At 48.3% G+C, this 17,391-nt stretch overlaps 1 protein-coding gene across 4 annotated transcripts in view; it reads left to right on the forward strand.

Annotated features, from left to right (window-relative positions):
• Positions 1-17,391, forward strand: part of RALB (RAS like proto-oncogene B) — a 67,672-nt gene that overhangs the window by 44,173 nt on the left and 6,108 nt on the right. For 3 of the 4 annotated variants that reach the window (XM_036858076.1, XM_036858078.1, XM_036858079.1), the window contains 2 exons: positions 6,127-6,286; positions 15,079-15,287. In XM_036858076.1, the coding sequence (XP_036713971.1) occupies positions 6,127-6,286; positions 15,079-15,287 (369 nt within the window). Of the gene's footprint in view, positions 1-2,533; positions 3,453-6,126; positions 6,287-15,078; positions 15,288-17,391 lie in introns of those variants that run through there. The other variant, XM_036858077.1, reaches the window with a different exon arrangement.

Genomic DNA, 17,391 nt, shown 5'->3' on the forward strand with positions numbered 1-17,391 from the left:
TCCCTGCTTTCTCTAGGATAGATTTCTTCAGACAGCACTTTAGGCTCATTTTTAGGTGAACAATCTGTCTTTTGAGATGTAATGCACTGTCACTTCCCCACACCGTCCCTGCACTTCCATGTCACGTGATACCAGGCCCGCCAGCACGCTTCATGCCTCTGTTGCTTTGCACGCCTTCCGTTATGCATGGGAAGCTTCGCTCTCTCAGCCCCTCTGCTGAGTGAACTTGGACTCCATGTCGAAGCCTTTCTGGATCTTCTTTTCCCAGAGTTCATCATGCTTTCCATCAGACCTTGTAGCATCTTTATCACTGCATGTGGGCAGTTCTATTTCCATGCTTTGTTTATACATCTTTCCTTAGGAGATTGCGTTTTCTAAGGGCAGAGATGCACAGCTTAGCACAGAGTAGTGTTTAAATGTTTATTTTGGACAAAAACGAAGCCCACTATAGAGCTTTCCGGTCGGTAGGTAGAGATGTATTAAAGGGTGTCTGTTGGTGTGTTTCCCAAGTCCCCGGTAAAAAACTTCCGACTGTAAGGTGTGAGCCTGCCAGAACTTGACGTTATGGGCCCCGATTCCCCTTGTTGGAAGGTCTGTGTTGTGGCTTTTGTGTACTGGCGATGAACCCAAAGAGTTCGTGGAAGAGATTAAGAGGTTTGCAAGCCCCTCGGAGGTGGTTCTGGGAGAAGTATAATTGCTTTGTAAACAGTGGACGTCTGCTGAAGTTAGGGATGGCATGTACTCATGTCTACAGTTTCCGTGGAAACACATCAAAAAGTAAGATGGATTGATGGGTGGGTCAGGGGAGGCCCGATGACTGGGTTTGCGATAAAGCAAATGGAGTAACATGTTGATTGTAGAATCCAGGGCTGCGAATATGGGTTCACTGTGCAGCTCTTCCTACTTTTCTGAAAACTTGGAACTTTTGCTAATAAAATGTTCGGGGAAGGGATAGCTGTGTTATTTTTTAAGAACATGTTTATGGGCGAGGCACATCTGTTATAAACATTAAATCGTCGACGTGACTTCCTGAGCCTCACTGACTTGTTTTCTTCCTGGTATTTCTCCTCCTCTGTAGCCACCTCCTTCACATCTCAGTTCTCCCTGTAAGAACATCCCCTGACCTGCTCTGATCTAGATGTCCCTCCTCTGTGACCCCAGAGCCCTTGGATACTTCTGCCGTAGAATTTGTCAGCCATACTATAATCGTCGACTAATCTTCTGTAACTAATCACTGGACTTTGAGTCTCTGGAGTGCAAAGACTGTTTCTGGAATGCTTTCAGTACAAGTAACAATAGACTCAGAATGGTTTAAACAAATAGGGGTTTATCATCTCCGGTTACAGGAGTCTGGAGGTCGGCGTTTGCAGTTTCCGGGATTGGTCCAGGCTGACTCTCCTGCCTTGCCCCTCATCGTGTCAAGTGTTCTCGGGTTATACATACTGGAAAGAGCCACCATGGTTATTTCAGTTTTTGAGCTTTGAGCACAGATACTTTGGCAAATATCTGTGGATTTGTTGAACAGTCTTCAATCCATTTATTGTGGTTTCTTCTAGAGAAACTGACTTTGTGTTTTGAAAATAACAGCTCAGAGTTAGATGTCTACATGTGTTTGAAAGCACCCCTGCCCCTAATCTGGAAAAGGATTTCTCCATTTTCATACAACTATAATAATTCATGGAAGCAAGGCTGCTTCGGAGAAATCGTGTGATGGGTTGATGGTCTGGAGTTTCCAGCCTCAGGCACTGACCTCGGCCCTATGGTGAGCAGCTGTGGACCAGAAATTAGGCCCAAAGCAGCTTCACCTTCCTGAGCCTTTGGGGGAGGCCGGCTCCTCATCCCACTTACCCTATTTTAGTCACAATTCAAATGTGCTTAATTATCTAGTTAATTGCTTAGAACGCTTATTAAAAAGCACGTCATTAGAAAAGGGAGAGTGGACGGCGGGTCCAGCTTGAGGGGAGCCAGCAGACATGTGATCCCACCCAGAGCAGCCGGTCACACGACTGGTTTCCATAGTGATGATGGTCCTTGAATCATCCAGAAAAGCTATGAGTATGATCAGTCTTCACTGCTTAAGAAGGCAGGTAGCTATACTACGTGAAAAATAACATGCAAAACTACATAAATATGACCTCAGAAAGGTCTTAAATATAGGAATATATGGATTAAAATATAAGAATATACAGATTAAATTATGGGCAGGAAGTAACGCTGTAATAGCGAATATCTCTGGGTGATGGGATTTTTCTCTTTTTTTTTAAGATAGTTTTGTGTATTTTCTAAATTTTCTACTGAGCACCGAAGGGGGGTCAGAACATGTCACCCCAAAAGATGCCACTTTGACGTAAGGATTATTTTGAGCTGAAGGCAACTGAAAAGTAACAGACACAAAGAAAAGTTCTACCTTCCCGTCTCCACCAGGAAGGGCGGGGCGATCCTGAATCACCCAGAGGAGGCCCCCGGGGAATCGAGGTAACGCCCCTTCCTCACAGCCCACACCCTGCGTCAGTTTCCCCTCCCAGAAGTGCAAGGCCCCCTCGCTTGTCTTGTCACTTCCCTGCAACATCCGCTGTTCCTTGGTTAAGAGGCTCTGTGAGCCCGAGTCCCACCACCCGTGGAGCCACCCCCACCGCGCTCTCCTGCGTGGATGCGAGATGCACCTGTTCAGAAGTCTCTGTCTGTTTTTCTCTCCATCTGTCTCTCGTCAGTCTGATTTTCAGGGCCCCGGCCGATGAACTAAGATGGGTTTGTTTTCCCTCCCCTACATTGTTATTACTTTTCATTTTAAATACTTAAAAAAGGATTGTAGACCTTCAGAGTGATTCTCGTTCAACTCTCGGCCTCCTGATAATGCAGTTTCCCCACATTTTGCCTCTGCCTTTGTTAAAAATGATCAAATAATACTTTTTATAGTGGCTGTCTGAAAAGTCCTACTCGTTACGGCCGCCGACTCTCCTGGTGGTTATTTCCTTAGGTGTTTCACAGGTCGGGGCTGTGGGCCCCTATTTGTGGGCTTTGGTTGTAGGAATCCTGAGCCGTCTTCACTGCGTCCCCCCGCAGAGGTTGTAGTCTAGCACCCTGAGCAGCCTGGGGTTACTTTCTGTGTTGCTTCCTGGCTTTGGGGGAGTGCTGCGGTCGCAGCTTCAGGGCACACTTTCCTGCGGCCAGGGCTCAGGCGGACATGCTTCCGTGCTGTCCTCCCCTGTGGGTGCCGTAGGGGAGCAGGTACCATCCCAGAATAGGTCTCTTTGGCATGTTAATAGTTTTAAGCTGGTTATTTTCCGGGAAACAGCAGGCGTAGAAGAAACTCTGAAAACCAAGTAGGAGTCACCTTTTTGTAAGAGACAGGGACATTTACCAGGGGAATCTCCACATGCAAGGGCGTCCCCCTCGCTGTACCAGGAACACGAGGACGACCGAATCTCTAGCAGCTCCTACGGGCGGAGAAGGTAAGGACTTCAAGAACCTTCCTCTTGTTTACCCGGCCTTCCCTGGTCACCTCTCATAACCGACTCTCCCCATCTTCAACATCCTCTTCTGCCGTTAGGCAAGGACGGGATCTAAGGTGAGGGCTTCGGCCGTTTGAACAAGGTACTCAGGTTGTCTGGGTCTCTCCCAGGTCCACATGTCACTGGACTTTGCTGCATTTTCTCCTGTTAATCTGTTTCATGTCAGTTTAATTCTTCGAGCAGAAAGAAGAGCCTGGAAGGGCAGAGGGAATGTCTTCCTCCTCAACAGTGGGCCGATGTTTTGCTCGTCCATTCTTTTTTTTTTTTTTTTTTAATAAATTTATTTATTTATTTTATTTTTGGCTGTGTTGGGTCTTCTTCGTCGCTGGGCGCGGGCTTCTCATTGCGGTGGCTTCTCTTGTTGCGGAGCACGGGCTCAGTAGTTGTGGCTCGTGGGCTCAGTAGTTGTGGCTCACGGGCTCAGTAGTTGTTGCACACGGGCTTCAGTAGTTGTGGCTCGTGGTCTCTAGAGCTCAGCTCAGTAGTTGTGGCGCACGGGCTTCATTGCTCCGCAGCATGTGGGATATCCTACCGGACCAGGGCTCGAACCTGTGTCCCCTGCGTTGGCAGGCGGGTTCTTAACCACTGCGCCGCCAGGGAAGTCCTGCTCGTCTATTCTTTACCTGAAGGTGCATTCCTTCGAGGCTCTTGGTGTCTCTGAGGGACAGACCTGTGTGTGTGTTAAATCCTAAGTTACCCAGAGCAGCAACCACCTAGGACCACAGAAATATCAGCTCTGATTTTTTTTCTCCCCAGCATTGGGATTTTTTTTTGAGCCCAGCTGTGCATTTCATAGAAGTTCTCAACCTTGGAGGTCTACTGTCATCACCTGGGAAGCTTTTAGATGTTCTCATGCCCAGGCTCCGATCCCAGGCATCCTAGACCAAACTCCATCAGAATCTCTGGGGAGGTTTTTAAAGCTCCCCAGGGATCCCCTTGTGCCACCGAGGATGGGAACCACTGATTTAAAATGATGTTGTTTTCTGTTATGCAATGGTGTGTGTGTGTGTATTTATTTTTTTTCTACTGGCGGTATTTTCAAGTTACTTTGTCAGAAATAGGTGCCCACCGTGTCTAATTAGAAAAAAAATTCTCTTAAAATGAGATAGGAAGGAAACCAGCCCTTTTAAGTTCCTGTTATATGCTAGGCACAGGGCTTCGATCTTTCACATGTGTTATCTCATTTAATACTCAGAAAAATCCTGCAGGGTGGGTGGTGGTTTACTTGTGTCTGCAAATAAGAAAACTGGCTTAGAGAAGCTGAATAACTAGTGTCCAGGTCCCGCATTTCACGAATGGCAGAGCCAGACTTGGGCCCGTGACATGCCCGAGCCCATGCCCTTTTTCCTTACGCTGTGGCATCTGTGAGAGAGATTTTCCATAAAAATCGTTTAAAATAAAAATTGGCACTTGGGTTATGCAGGAGCATATGGTAGTTCTATTTGTAGTTTTTTAAGGAACCTCCATACTGTTCTCCATAGTGGCTGCAACCACTTAACATTCCCACCAACAGTGCAGGAGGGTTCCCTTTTCTCCACACCCTCTGCAGCATTTGTTGTTTGTAGAATTTTTGATGATGGCCATTCTGACTGGTGTGAGGTGATACCTCATTGTAGTTTTAATTTGCATTTCTCTAATAATTAGTGATGTTGAGCATTTTTTCATGTGTTTGTTGGCCATCTGTATGTCTTCTTTGGAGAAAGGTCTAGTTAGGTCTTCTGCCCATTTTTTGATTGGGTTGGTTGTTTTTTTTTGATATTGAGTTGTATGAGCTGTTTGTAAATTTTGGAAATTAATCCCTTGTCGGTTGCTTCATTTTCATATATTTTCTCCCATTCTGTAAGGGAGAAAATTCTGTCTTTCTGTTTTGTTTATGGTTTCCTTTGCTGTGCAAAAGCTTGTCAGTTTAATTAGATGCCAAGTTTCAGGTACCTGTTAAATGTGTTTTTTCAGAATACTTTCTCTTCCCACACTGCCGAGTTTGCTCTGTTCTACTCACTTTATCTCACTCTGATGAGGCTAAACTGATTTTGACTGATAGATTGTTGTTTTGGAAAAGTCTGACTCATTTTAGTTCTTAATGTAAATCAAAGTGGAATAAATAATTTAGTTGTCTTTCTTTTAACTGTCCTGTGTCTTGAAGGGATGCTGATTATTAAAAGCAGGTTTACTCACCCCTTTTCAGAGCCCCCCTTGGTCCCCTGGGAGGGCCGTGTGGGTGTGTTGCGGGGGCTGGGGGGGAGTGAGGGCACAGAGATGCTGGGGCCCTGAGCGGCTCCCGTGGCACAGGTGGCGCGGGGTCGCTGCGTGCCTCGCCCGCCCCATGCGGCTCTGCTGAGGACGTGTGGGTTTGCTGGTGGACCATCCTCTCCCCCACCTCCAGTGATGGGGCGTCGGGTGCGCGCGCCCGTTTCTTCTCTCCGTCTCACCTTCCCTCGGGTCGGCTCAGCTCTGGTTTGTGGCTCGGCAGCGCTTGGGGGGCTTCATCTCTGCCTCGAGCCTGGAAGAATGACCTCTGGTGGAACGTCTGGGTTAGGCTTTTCTGGAGGGTTTTCATTTGATGTCCTTTGGGTGGAAACCAAACCGCCTCTGAGTCTGTCTTCTTCCTTGGCAGCTCTTCGTCCGGGTCCTCTGGCCGCGTTTCGCAGAAAACCAGCGGGATGGCTGCAAACAAGAGCAAGAGCCAGAGCTCCCTGGCCCTCCACAAGGTCATCATGGTCGGCAGCGGAGGGGTGGGCAAGTCGGCCCTGACCTTGCAGTTCATGTACGATGAGGTAAGACACGCCTCCCCGTCGGCCTGCTGTCGCCGTGTCCCTCCTCCAGCTGCGTCCCTGTGCCCGTTCCCTGGGGCTCATCGGGGTCATGGGGCAAGCTGTGCTACGGTGGCTTCTGAGTAGCTTTCCAGGGGGTTCCAGCCAGGGTAAGAGCTGCACTGCTGATGTTAGGCGAGTCGTTTCAGCTCAGCCAGGGACACGCGGGGTCCCTGCTCGCATCGTTTCCGTCATTATATTAAGACAGGAGCTGGGGGCAGGTGTCGAAAGGGCGGGCCAGATGCTTAGCTGCGACAGCCAGCTCGTGCAGGCACTGAAGGGGACAGCTGAGCTGCCCTAAGAGCGCCATCTCTTCTCCTTGCTCCGGTTCCCCCGGTTCAAGCTAAAGCCCCACGCTTGCATCACTTCCTGGGGGTAATGGCGCTGCTGCCGAGTCCAGCGCGACGGCACAGGCTTGACTCCTGTGGAAACAGGTGTCCCTGCTTGACGGCCGATGGCTGGTGGTGCAGCAGCGAGTCCAGACCAGAGCCGGAGCCTCGGGGCCTCTCGCTGGCACCCTGTTTGCGCGGCTCGTGCCTTCCAGAATTTGCGGCAGAGGACGCTGTCACCGCGATCAGCTCAGATGACCCTCTCTTTCCACCAGGCTCTGCCCCGTCCAGCTTCCTGCCACACAGGGTGTGCTGCGGTGGCCGCGACATCTTGGGATGTGGCCAAGGGAAGCCGACTTAAGGATGCAGTTAGCAGGGGCCCTGGCCTTGTGATGGGGGCGCGGGGAGGGCTGTGTCCAAGGCGCCCGGCATGGCAAGTGAGTGGGCAGCGGCTCCAAAGGCAGTGTCAGAGGCCGGTCTGGAAGGTTCTTCCAGGCCTTATGGCTCCTTACGGGGAAGACGGATGCAGGGCCTAAATTTGCCAGTAGTCCCCGAACCGTCCTTACTAGGAACGTCACCTAGTCATGAAGCCGAAGAAACCTTGCTAAACCGTCATGAAAGAGAAACTCGGACCAGCTGTGCTAGAGGAAGGACTGAATTCTTTTTCAATTCTCTATAGGCAACGTTGGCTCGGCCAAAAAGTGCGTCCGGGTTTTTCCAGACCATCTTGCAGTGGCCCGGAACGAACTTTTTGGCCAACCCAGTGCTTCAGGATCCCTGGCATCTGACAAGATAGTTCAAACGCATACAGCCAACAGAGTAGGACGGTGTCGCAGAGGTGTGTCAGCAGTTAACGAGCAAGACTGTTATTCTGCCAGATTTGGGGTGCGAGTGGTATTTGTAGTATTGCCGTGGAAGAAATCCCCACACGGACATCCGTCACCTCCCGTTTCCAGGAGTCTGGCCCGGCTGAGCGTGGTGCCGCCCAGGGTCTCAGGCTGTGGGGAGGGTGCCCGGCCTCCTGCGAGCCCGCGGGCTGCTGGCAGGTGCAGGACGGGGCCCCAGCTGCTGGAGGCCGCCCCCAGTTCTCTGCCGCGTGGCCCTTTCTGTAGACAGCTCTTCCCATGGCCGCTTGCTTCTCCCCGGCCAGCAGGGAAGTGTCTGGTAGCTAAGACGGATCCTTCCACACAGGAACATGGTCACGGCGTCGTGTCATCACTCTGCTGTGTGCTGTTGGTTGCAAGCCAGCCTCAGGGCCTTGTGTGCTCAAGCGGAGAATGCCGTACAAGGGCGTGACCCATCGAGGGGCCCCTGAGGGTTGAGTTCACCTGAGTATCTGTGTATTTTAAAAACTGTGTAATGAACTATAATTTCTTTTCTCCTTCTAGATAATCATTTCTGTATTTACCATTATATGTGTACTCTTGTATTCTTTTCTTAAAAGAAGGCCCTGCAGTGAATAAGCTTCAGACCAAAACCAAAACCTCCAGACCATCTCCCCCTGGGTCACACCCCACTGCATCTTATCATGAGAAACTTTTTGTTTGTATGTTTCTGCATGACCAATTTCTTTTTTTTTCTTTTTTAATTGAAGTATAGTTGATTTACAATGTTGTGCTAATTTCTGCTGTACAGCAAAGTGATTCCGTCATACATATATATACATTCTTTTTTTATATTCTTTTCCATTACAGTTCATCACAGGATATTGAGTAGAGTTCCCTGTGCTCTACAGTAGGACCTTGCTGTTTATCCGTCCTATATACAATAGTTTACGTCTACTAATCCCAAACTTGAAGTCCATCCCTCTCCCACCCTCCCTCCCCCTTGGCAAGTCTGTTCTCTGTGTCCGCGAGGGTGTTTCTGTTTCATAGACACGCTCATTTGTGCCATATTTTAGATTCCACATAAGAGCGATATCATATGGTATTTGTCTTTCTCTTTCTGACTGACTTCACTTAGTATGAGAATCTAGGTCCACCCATGTTGCTGCAAATGGCATTATTTCATTCTTTTTTATGGTTATTGTAAATAGTGCTGCTATGAACACAGGGGTGCATGTATCTTTTTGAATTAGAGGTTTCTCTGGATATATGCCCAGGAGTGGGATTGCTGGGTCATATGGCGGCTCTATTTTTAGTTTTTTAAGGAACCTCCATACTGTTCTCCACAGTGGCTGCACCAGTCTACGTTCCCACCAACAGTGTAGGAGGGTTCCCTTTTCTCCACACCCTCTCCAGCATTTGTATACTTTTGTTTTGGAGGGTTGTTTTTCTTTATTTTATACTAGGGGCCAAAGTGGGGAAATCTAGCAGAATCTGTTTAATTTATGCCAAACATTTTTGCATAAAAGAAGAGAGGCAAGTTACAAAATCTGCCTTGGAAGTCTTTATTTGTTTTTCCTTAAAAATGTGATTTGCTTCCTAAAGATTCCTTATTTTCCTTCTATAACAGAGGCTGGGGAGGAAGCAACAGCGAGGAGAGGAATTAAAACGCGGGAAACGGGGTTAGAAGAGCAGGTGTTAACGGAGACGAGGGGGGGTTCTGTGTGTCCTCCCCCCACCGCTGAGTAACGGGCAGCGTCTGGGGACATTTGGGGCCGTCACAGTGGGGGGATGCGACTGGCCCTCAGTGGGTGGAGGCCGGGGATGCTGCCGAAGGTGCTGCAGGGCGCCGGAGGGCCCCGCACGGGAGAGTCGTCCAGCCCGGAAGGTCTGTCGCGCTGCTGTCTGGGGGGCGGCCTGGCCGGAGTCACGTCAGGGGAGGGGCGCTGCTCTACCACGCGGTGACAGAGGGGCCCCGGGTGCCAAATCTGAGAGCACGTTCGGACCCCAAGCCCGACTCCGCCGTGAGGTTGGAGCCATCCTGCCCAGCCTGGTGGCTGACGCCGCAGGAGACCAGGGAAGTCTAGACGGCATGTTTCACTTTCCCTGCGTATGTTTCTGTGTGTACAGCAAGAGGGAGGGGAAGAGATGCGGAAGAATCAAGAGCTTTTTCTCTTCTTCCTAGTTTCTGCAGAGAACCAAGGGGAAGCTGTGCCTGGCCTTAGTCTGTTTCCCCCTGGCTAACGTATGTGGGGACCAGAAAGCAGCAGTTGTTGAAGGAACGGTAAAATAAAAGCACAGCAGCAGAAGAAGAGATGGAGTGCTGCGTCCATCCCCCTAACAGTGCTGCCTGCTAGAACCTTCTGTGATGCAGGGCGTGTTCTGTATCTGTGCTGTCCAACACCTGTGGCCGCTGAGCCCCTGCTGCCCGGCTAGTGGCTGCGAGGTTGAAGGGTCTGCCTCTAGAATCACAGTTTTGGAGCTTGAAGAGACCTTAGGGGTGACGGCCAAGCCCGGCTGATCGCAGACTCCCCCGGGGCTCCTTTGCCAAATCCCTCTGGAGCTGGAGCCAGGTCGTGCTTTTCCTGAAGCTCTGCCAGCAGTTCCGAGGAGCGGCCAGGAGTGGCTCCCCCTGTCCGGGAGGCCAGAGAAAAGGAAACTGAGGCCCGTGCTGGGAGATAAGGGTCGGCTGACGCCTCCCGAGCCATTTGGACCCTTTGTTCTTGGTCCAGTGCTTTGCCCTTCGTTTAAAAAAAACTTTTAGCTTCTGTGGTGGGATTTCCAGGAAAGCTGGATCACGGAAGCAGCCACAGCCTCGGAAGTCTTTATTTTTGTCTAAGTTCTGACTTGGAAAGATGGGCAGGGACTGCAGTGAGGCAGAGGGAGAGCTTGCCCTTGCGACCCCTGGCCGGACGCACTCGAAGACTTCTTAGCTGCCTGCCTGTGCCGGTGAGGGGAGGCTGGCCACGGGCCGGTTCGGGCGGCAGCCACGCTCGCGAGCAAGGCGTGAGGGGCTGGGCTTAGACCGCGTGTCTGGGCGTCTGCGGCGGGGTCACGGCAGCCCTGCAAGCCAGCGCGGTGGCTCCTGCTGACAAGGAACGGAGGCGTCAAGGCTGTGATCTAAGCTCCCACAGTGAGCGCCCTTCGCCGGCGCGGACGCCCCTCCCCGCTGCCGTATGCGGGACGTTCTGACTTACAGCGTCAAAGGAGCGGGTGGGACTCTTGCTGCTTCATCCTTGGAAGTGCAGGAACAGGCAACCGAGGTGCTTTAGGGTGTATGCAGACGTTCGCACTGGGTGTTGGGGTGGTTTTCTTGGGGGGGGGGTCATGTATTTGTCTCTCTGGAAGGACATTAACAGGAGGACACTGCTGTGAAGCATAGGCAAATTTTCATCTTTTCTCTATTTTAAGATTGTTATATGAATGTAAGAGACTCTTGAGTTTTATTTATTTTTCAAATTAATTAATTCATGTATTTTTGGCTGCGTTGGGTCTCCGTTGCTGCGCGCGGGCTTTCTCTAGTTGCGGTGAGCGGGGGCTACTCTTCGTTGCCCTGCGGGGGCTTCTCATTGCAGTGGCTCCTCTTGTTGCGGAGCACGGGCTCTAGGCGCACGGGCTTCAGTAGTTGTGGCTCACGGGCTCTAGAGCGCAGGCTCAGTAGTTGTGGCACGCAGGCTCAGTAGTTGTGGCTCGTGGGCTCTAGAGCGCAGGCTCAGTAGTTGTGGTGCACAGGCTTAGCTGCTCCGTGGCATGTGGGAACTTCCTGGACCTAGGGCTCGAACCCGTGTCGCCTGCATTGGCAGGCGGATTCTTAACCACTGCGCCACCAGGGAAGTACCCTCTTTAGTTTTAGTATTAGGTTATCTTTAGATTTAAAATCATTTGAATTAGTAGCTATTGATTGACAACACAAGGTCCTTTAAAGGGTCCATAAGTTCATATCGATATTTTCAACTCGATTTTTAAATTTTTTAAAAATTTAAATGCTAGCTTTATGAGGAATTCACGCACCATGAAATTCACCCTTTTAAAGTGAACCATTCAGTGATTTTTAGTGTATTCACGCAGATGTGTGGCCATCACCACAATGCAATCGTAGAACATTTGTATCACCCCAAAAAGAAGAGCCCTGCACGGCAGCAGCCGTTCCTCATTAGCACCTCCCCCCACCGGCCCCGGGCCTGGCAACTGCTTTCTGTTTCTGTGGATGTGCTGTTTGGACATTTTACATACGTGGAATCAGACAGTGTGTGACCTTTATGTCTGGCTTCTCTCACTGAGCATCACGTTTTTTTTGTTTTTTAAAAATTTTTATTTATTTATTTATTTAGTTTTGGCTGTGTTGGGTCTTCGTTTCTGTGCGAGGGCTTTCTCCAGTTGTGGCAAGTGGGGGCCACTCTTCATCGCGGTGCGCAGGCCTCTCACCGTCGCGGCCTCTCGTTGCGGAGCACAGGCTCCAGACGCGCAGGCTCAGTAGCTGTGAGAGGCGGAGCACAGGCTCCAGACGCGCAGGCTCAGTAGCTGTGAGAGGCGGAGCACAGGCTCCAGGCGCGCAGGCTCAGTAGCTGTGAGAGGCGGAGCACAGGCTCCAGACGCGCAGGCTCAGTAGCTGTGAGAGGCGGAGCACAGGCTCCAGGCGCGCAGGCTCAGTAGCTGTGAGAGGCGGAGCACAGGCTCCAGACGCGCAGGCTCAGTAGCTGTGAGAGGCGGAGCACAGGCTCCAGGCGCGCAGGCTCAGCAGTTGGAGCATCACGTTTTGAAAGTTCATCCATGTTATGGCTGTGTCAGTGCTTCATGCTTTTAAATAAATTGAGCTGTAACTCACATACCATAAAATTGAGCCTTGTAAGTGTACAATTCAGTGGTTTTTAGTATATTCACAGAATTGTGCAGCCATCACCACTACTTCCAGAACATTCTCATCCCCCAGAAAGACACCCCTCACCCACTGGCGGTCCCTCTCCACCCCCTTCCCCCAGCCACCACGAATCTGCTTTCTGTTTCCATAGATTCGTCTCTTCTGGATGTTTCATGTAAATAGACTCATATATTATGTGATATTTTGTGTCTGGCTTCTTTTACCAACCATAATTTGTCAAGGTTCATCCACGTTGTAGCATGAATCCGTACTTCCTTACTTTTTACGACTGAATAATACTCCAGTGTCTGGATATGTCACGTTTTCTGTATCCATTTGTCAACTGATAGATATTTGGATTGTTTCTACCTTTGGCCATTATGAGCAATGTTGCTGTGAACATTCATCTACAAGTTTTTGTGTAGACATGTCAGATTCTCTTGGGTGTGTACCTAAGTGAGAAATTTCCTGGATTATATGGTAACTCTGTGTTTAACTTTTTGGGAACTACAAAAAGGCCGTGTTTCCATGGCAGCTGCACCGTTTTACAACGTATGACGGGTCTAGTTTCTCTGCAATCTCGCCAATGCTTGTTATTGTCTATCTTTTTGATTACAGCATCCTAATGGGTGTAAAACGGCATCTCATGGTTTTGATTGGCATTTGCCTAATGACTAGTGACGTTGAGCATCTTTTCATGTGCTTATTGGCCATTTGTATATCTTCTTTGGAGAAATGTCTGTTCAGATCCTTTGTCTATTTTTTCTTCATTTGTTTTTTTCTTTGCCTATTTTTAAATTGGCATTTAATTTCATTTAATTTTAAAATTGTCTTTTTATTGTTGAGTTTTAAGAGTTATTTATATATTCTGGGTACAAGTTCCTTATTAGATACATGCTTTTCAGGTATTTTCTGCTATCCTGTGGATTGTCTTTTGACTTTCTTGGTGGTGTCCTTTGAGGCATGAAATTTTTAAATTTTGATAAAGTCCAGTTTATTTTTTCCTTTTGTTGCTTGTGCTTTTGGTGTCATATCTAAGAATGCATTGCTAAATCCAAGGTCATGAAGATTTCCACCTTACGTTTCCTTCTAAGAGTTTATAGTTTCAGCTCTTGCATTTAAGTCTTTGATCCATTTTGAGTTAATATTTGTATGTGATGTGAAGTAGGGATCCAACTTCATTCTTTCACATGTGGAGATATCCAGTTATACCAGCATGAATTCAAGTTTAATAGTACATTGCTATCATTAACTTTTTTTCCTGAATATCTCGACTTATACTATCATTAAAATAATTACTTATTTTATGTATAATGCAATATAAAGAAAATAGCTTTGAAATATTCATATCATTGCTACTAAATAATATAACCACTGAGGGAAGTTTAACATTTCTTTGAATTTTTTTTGTCCTTAGTCTCTTTTAATGGGATGTATTCTATCCAAATATTCTTTTTTAAAGTCTCTTGAATTAATTCTTTCCCTGTCGGGTTACATTACCAATCTAATATTCATTTACGTTCACTTGCTTCAGTTTTCCTGTTTAACAGCTTTTAAATTTGTTTTGTTTTGTCTTCCCAGGGTGTGTTTTCCCTCATTTTTTGTAGCTGCATAGCATTGCATTCTGTGGATCCCTGTCCTGGGCATTTGGGTGCTTTTTCATCTTTTGCTGCTACACGTGGTGCCACAGTGGATAACCTTGTATGTTGCTGTGCAGGTGTGTCTGTAGATTAGATTCCTAGGGGGAGGACTGCTTCTCTCACTCGATTAGGTGTCGCCATGTTGGTCTCCGTACAGACTGTACTGCTGTCTCCTGCCATTAGCAATGTGCAAGAGGTGTGTTGTCACACTTTGGGACTTTTGCCAGTCTGGTAGGTGAAAAATGGTATCTCCACGTAGTTACCATTTTCTTTATTAGTGAGGATGAACATCTTTTCATATGTTTAACATCATATGTGTTTATTTTTCTGTGAATTGTTTATGTCTGTTGCCACTTTTTCCCATCGGCTTGTTGATCTTTTTTCCCTCCCTGTTTCTAGTTAATGTATAGTTCTCTATGATATGGGTTTAAATACTTTTTCCCTGCTCGTCATTTGTCTTTGTTTATAGTGTGTTGTGTCATACAGAAGTTTTAAAACTTTTTATGTAGTCTAATTTATCAATTTTTTCTTACATGGCTTCTGGATTTTGAGTCATAGTTAAAAAGGCCTTCCCTACTTCAAGGTAATAAAGGGATTTCACCCATGTTTTCTTCTAGTACTTGAGGATTTTATTTTTAACATTTAATCTTTGACCCATTTGGAGATTTTCATGTTGTATTTTTATTTAAGCCTCTGAGTACCTCTTGACCAGTTACTTTTCAGAGGAGTTTTATAATTCTGTTGATTATGAATAAGAGCTCCTGTTTCTTACCCTTGCCAGTGTTTAACTGTAATTTTATACTGACAAGAATATTGCCAAGCGTTCTGCTCTCTGCTTGGTCTCTTCTCATCTGTAAAATGGGAATATCTTTTCTTATTGTTTAAAAACAAAATAACAAATGGTGGAATTGGAAGCAACAAAGAAGTACTACCTAAGGAGTTATCTCTATCCTTAGTGCCTTACATGTGGTGTGATAATTATCAGCACTCAGTAAAGCCTCAGTTGATGATAAGCAAAGCACCCATATATTGAAATTTATTTTTTGGCAGCTCTTCTTTCTCTTAGAACTTGGTTAACTACTAATTGTGTCGTCTATTTGCTCAGTTCGTGGAGGACTATGAACCTACCAAGGCTGACAGTTACAGGAAGAAAGTGGTCCTGGACGGGGAGGAAGTCCAGATAGACATCCTGGACACGGCCGGACAGGAGGACTACGCGGCCATTCGCGACAACTACTTCCGGAGCGGGGAGGGCTTCCTCCTTGTGTTCTCCATCACTGAGCACGAGTCATTCACAGCGACTGCCGAGTTCAGGTGCGTCCCAGGGGGCCCTCTGCCTTCTGTTCTTGGCAGCCTTGGAAGGAGGTTGGGGCTGAGCGGAGTACGTCTCGGGACGAAATCTCTCTGAAGAGCTTGCTGGGGCTTTCTGGATCTTGGCACTTTACAGCTCGTCATTTGTTATGCTCTCTTTGGGCTTCTTAGGTTTGTAACTTCCACATATAAATGATCTTAAGGATCTGTTGTTCCTAGAGAGGACGAAGCCATTCCATACAGTCAAGAGCCGGTGGTTTTGTTTTCATGTAAATCCCGGGAGACAGGGGTTGTTAAGCGTTAACTATCTTTATCTTTTTCCCAATTTTGCTAGAAAAGCAACAGTTCTGCTCTACTTTGAGGCTTCTGAAACCTCAGATGTCGGGAGAGTGGACGCCTTGGGTCAGAGTGACCGTGTGCTGCTCCCTTGGGGACATTAGCTCAGTGGGGCAGAAAGCACCGGCTTCAGGGTCACACAGACCCGGGGGGTCTGAGTCCCCACCCTGTCACAGTACTGTGACCCAGGGCAAGTGTCCTTAGCGTTCTGTCTCTTTACCTGAAAATGCTCTTGTTGATGAGATGAAATAAAATGACGCGTTAGACTTAGATTTCCTAAGGAGAGCCCTTCATGGTGTGGCGGCCCCAGGCCCTTCTCACTGTGTGGGCACAAGGTGATGCTCCCAGGGGTTCTAGCGGGAAGGGTCTCTCTCTTCCCCATCCCTGTCCCAGCTCCCTTACACACTTTTCATCCCCCTCCTTATAAACAGATCCATCCAGGTGACTTTTTATTTTTTGGCCACACTGCGTGGCGTGCGGGATCTTAGTTCCCCAACCAGGGATCCAACCCATGCAGTGAGAGTGCCGAGTCCCAAGCGCTGGACCGCCAGGGAAGTCCCCAGGAGACTTTTTATTCTAAGAACCAGAACTAGAGTCTAATAGGGAACTAAAAAGGAAGGAAACAACCAGTAATCTTTTCTCATTCTTTAGCAAGTTCTGGTCAGAAGTGAAGGTCATCAGCCGAAGGTGAGAACGAGGAAGCCGAACATCCCCCCGAGATGTGGAAGGAGCATCAGTGGGCGTGGGGGGGGGGCAGCGCTCAGGAGCGGCCTCTGGGGAGACGGGCAGAGCAAGGCGACAGGAGTCAGGCGGAGCCTCAGTTGTTGTCTTCGTGACCCCAAGCCTCCGGGGGGCGGATGATGCAGTTCTCGGCAACTGTGGCGTGTGTGTTGTGAGCTGTTAACCGGCTAGGACTCCCTGTGAGAAACCCTGTTACTTGTAGCTCTTCCTGCTGTACCGAGAAGCTTCTCTAAGTGGCTATAGTCCACGTGTTCACAGTTGGCTTTGCATCAACACGATCCTGCTGTGATGCCTTCTTGAGGACCGAACAGGACGGATGCACTCACCACCCTATTTTCTTCCCTGTCCTGAGCCTTGGGTTTCCCATCGGCCCGTGAGTCACCATAAAGGAAGCGCTGGCTGTGCCCCCAGTCACTGCACACACACACACACACACACACACACACAGATACACTCGTGCCTCCTTACTTCCTCCTGGGAGGAGGGTTTTGGTTGTTATGAAAGAAGAGAAAGGACAGGTGATGACCTAAAAGAGAAAGGAAGGGGAAGTTAGTGCTTGTGGCTTGAACTCTGGGCAGTTCGATAAAAGCCCCAGGCCGCCCCGGTTTCCCACGGCGCTGGAAGCAGACGGCTGTGTGGGTAGATCCTCGGAGCCCTTACGGTTAAACTCAGTCGCTTCTCGCCTGTTAGCAGTTTTAAAACAGCGTTTCTGCATTTATCTTCCAAACGGAAAGGCTCCAACATAAAACAAAATGTCAGTACACCCTCTCTTCCTTGAAACTTTTAGGCTTGTTACAAGAGACCAGAGCTTGGTACTCCTGTTTCTCGTTCAATATGTTTATCGATGAGGTGATTAGTCACGCCTCTGCAAGACTAATGAGCCAGAATGTGATCAGTTTTTACTGTTCACCATGTTTACTGATCACTAACTTCTAAGCATAGCCTGTGCTCTTTGACCCCTGTGAAATGCAGGGTGTGGCAAAGCTCCTCAGAGACAGGTTTCAAGCATCTGCTTATTTTTCATTTTGCT

Source organism: Balaenoptera musculus, chromosome 7, assembly GCF_009873245.2.
Source record: "Balaenoptera musculus isolate JJ_BM4_2016_0621 chromosome 7, mBalMus1.pri.v3, whole genome shotgun sequence".
Lineage (NCBI taxonomy): Eukaryota > Metazoa > Chordata > Mammalia > Artiodactyla > Balaenopteridae > Balaenoptera > Balaenoptera musculus.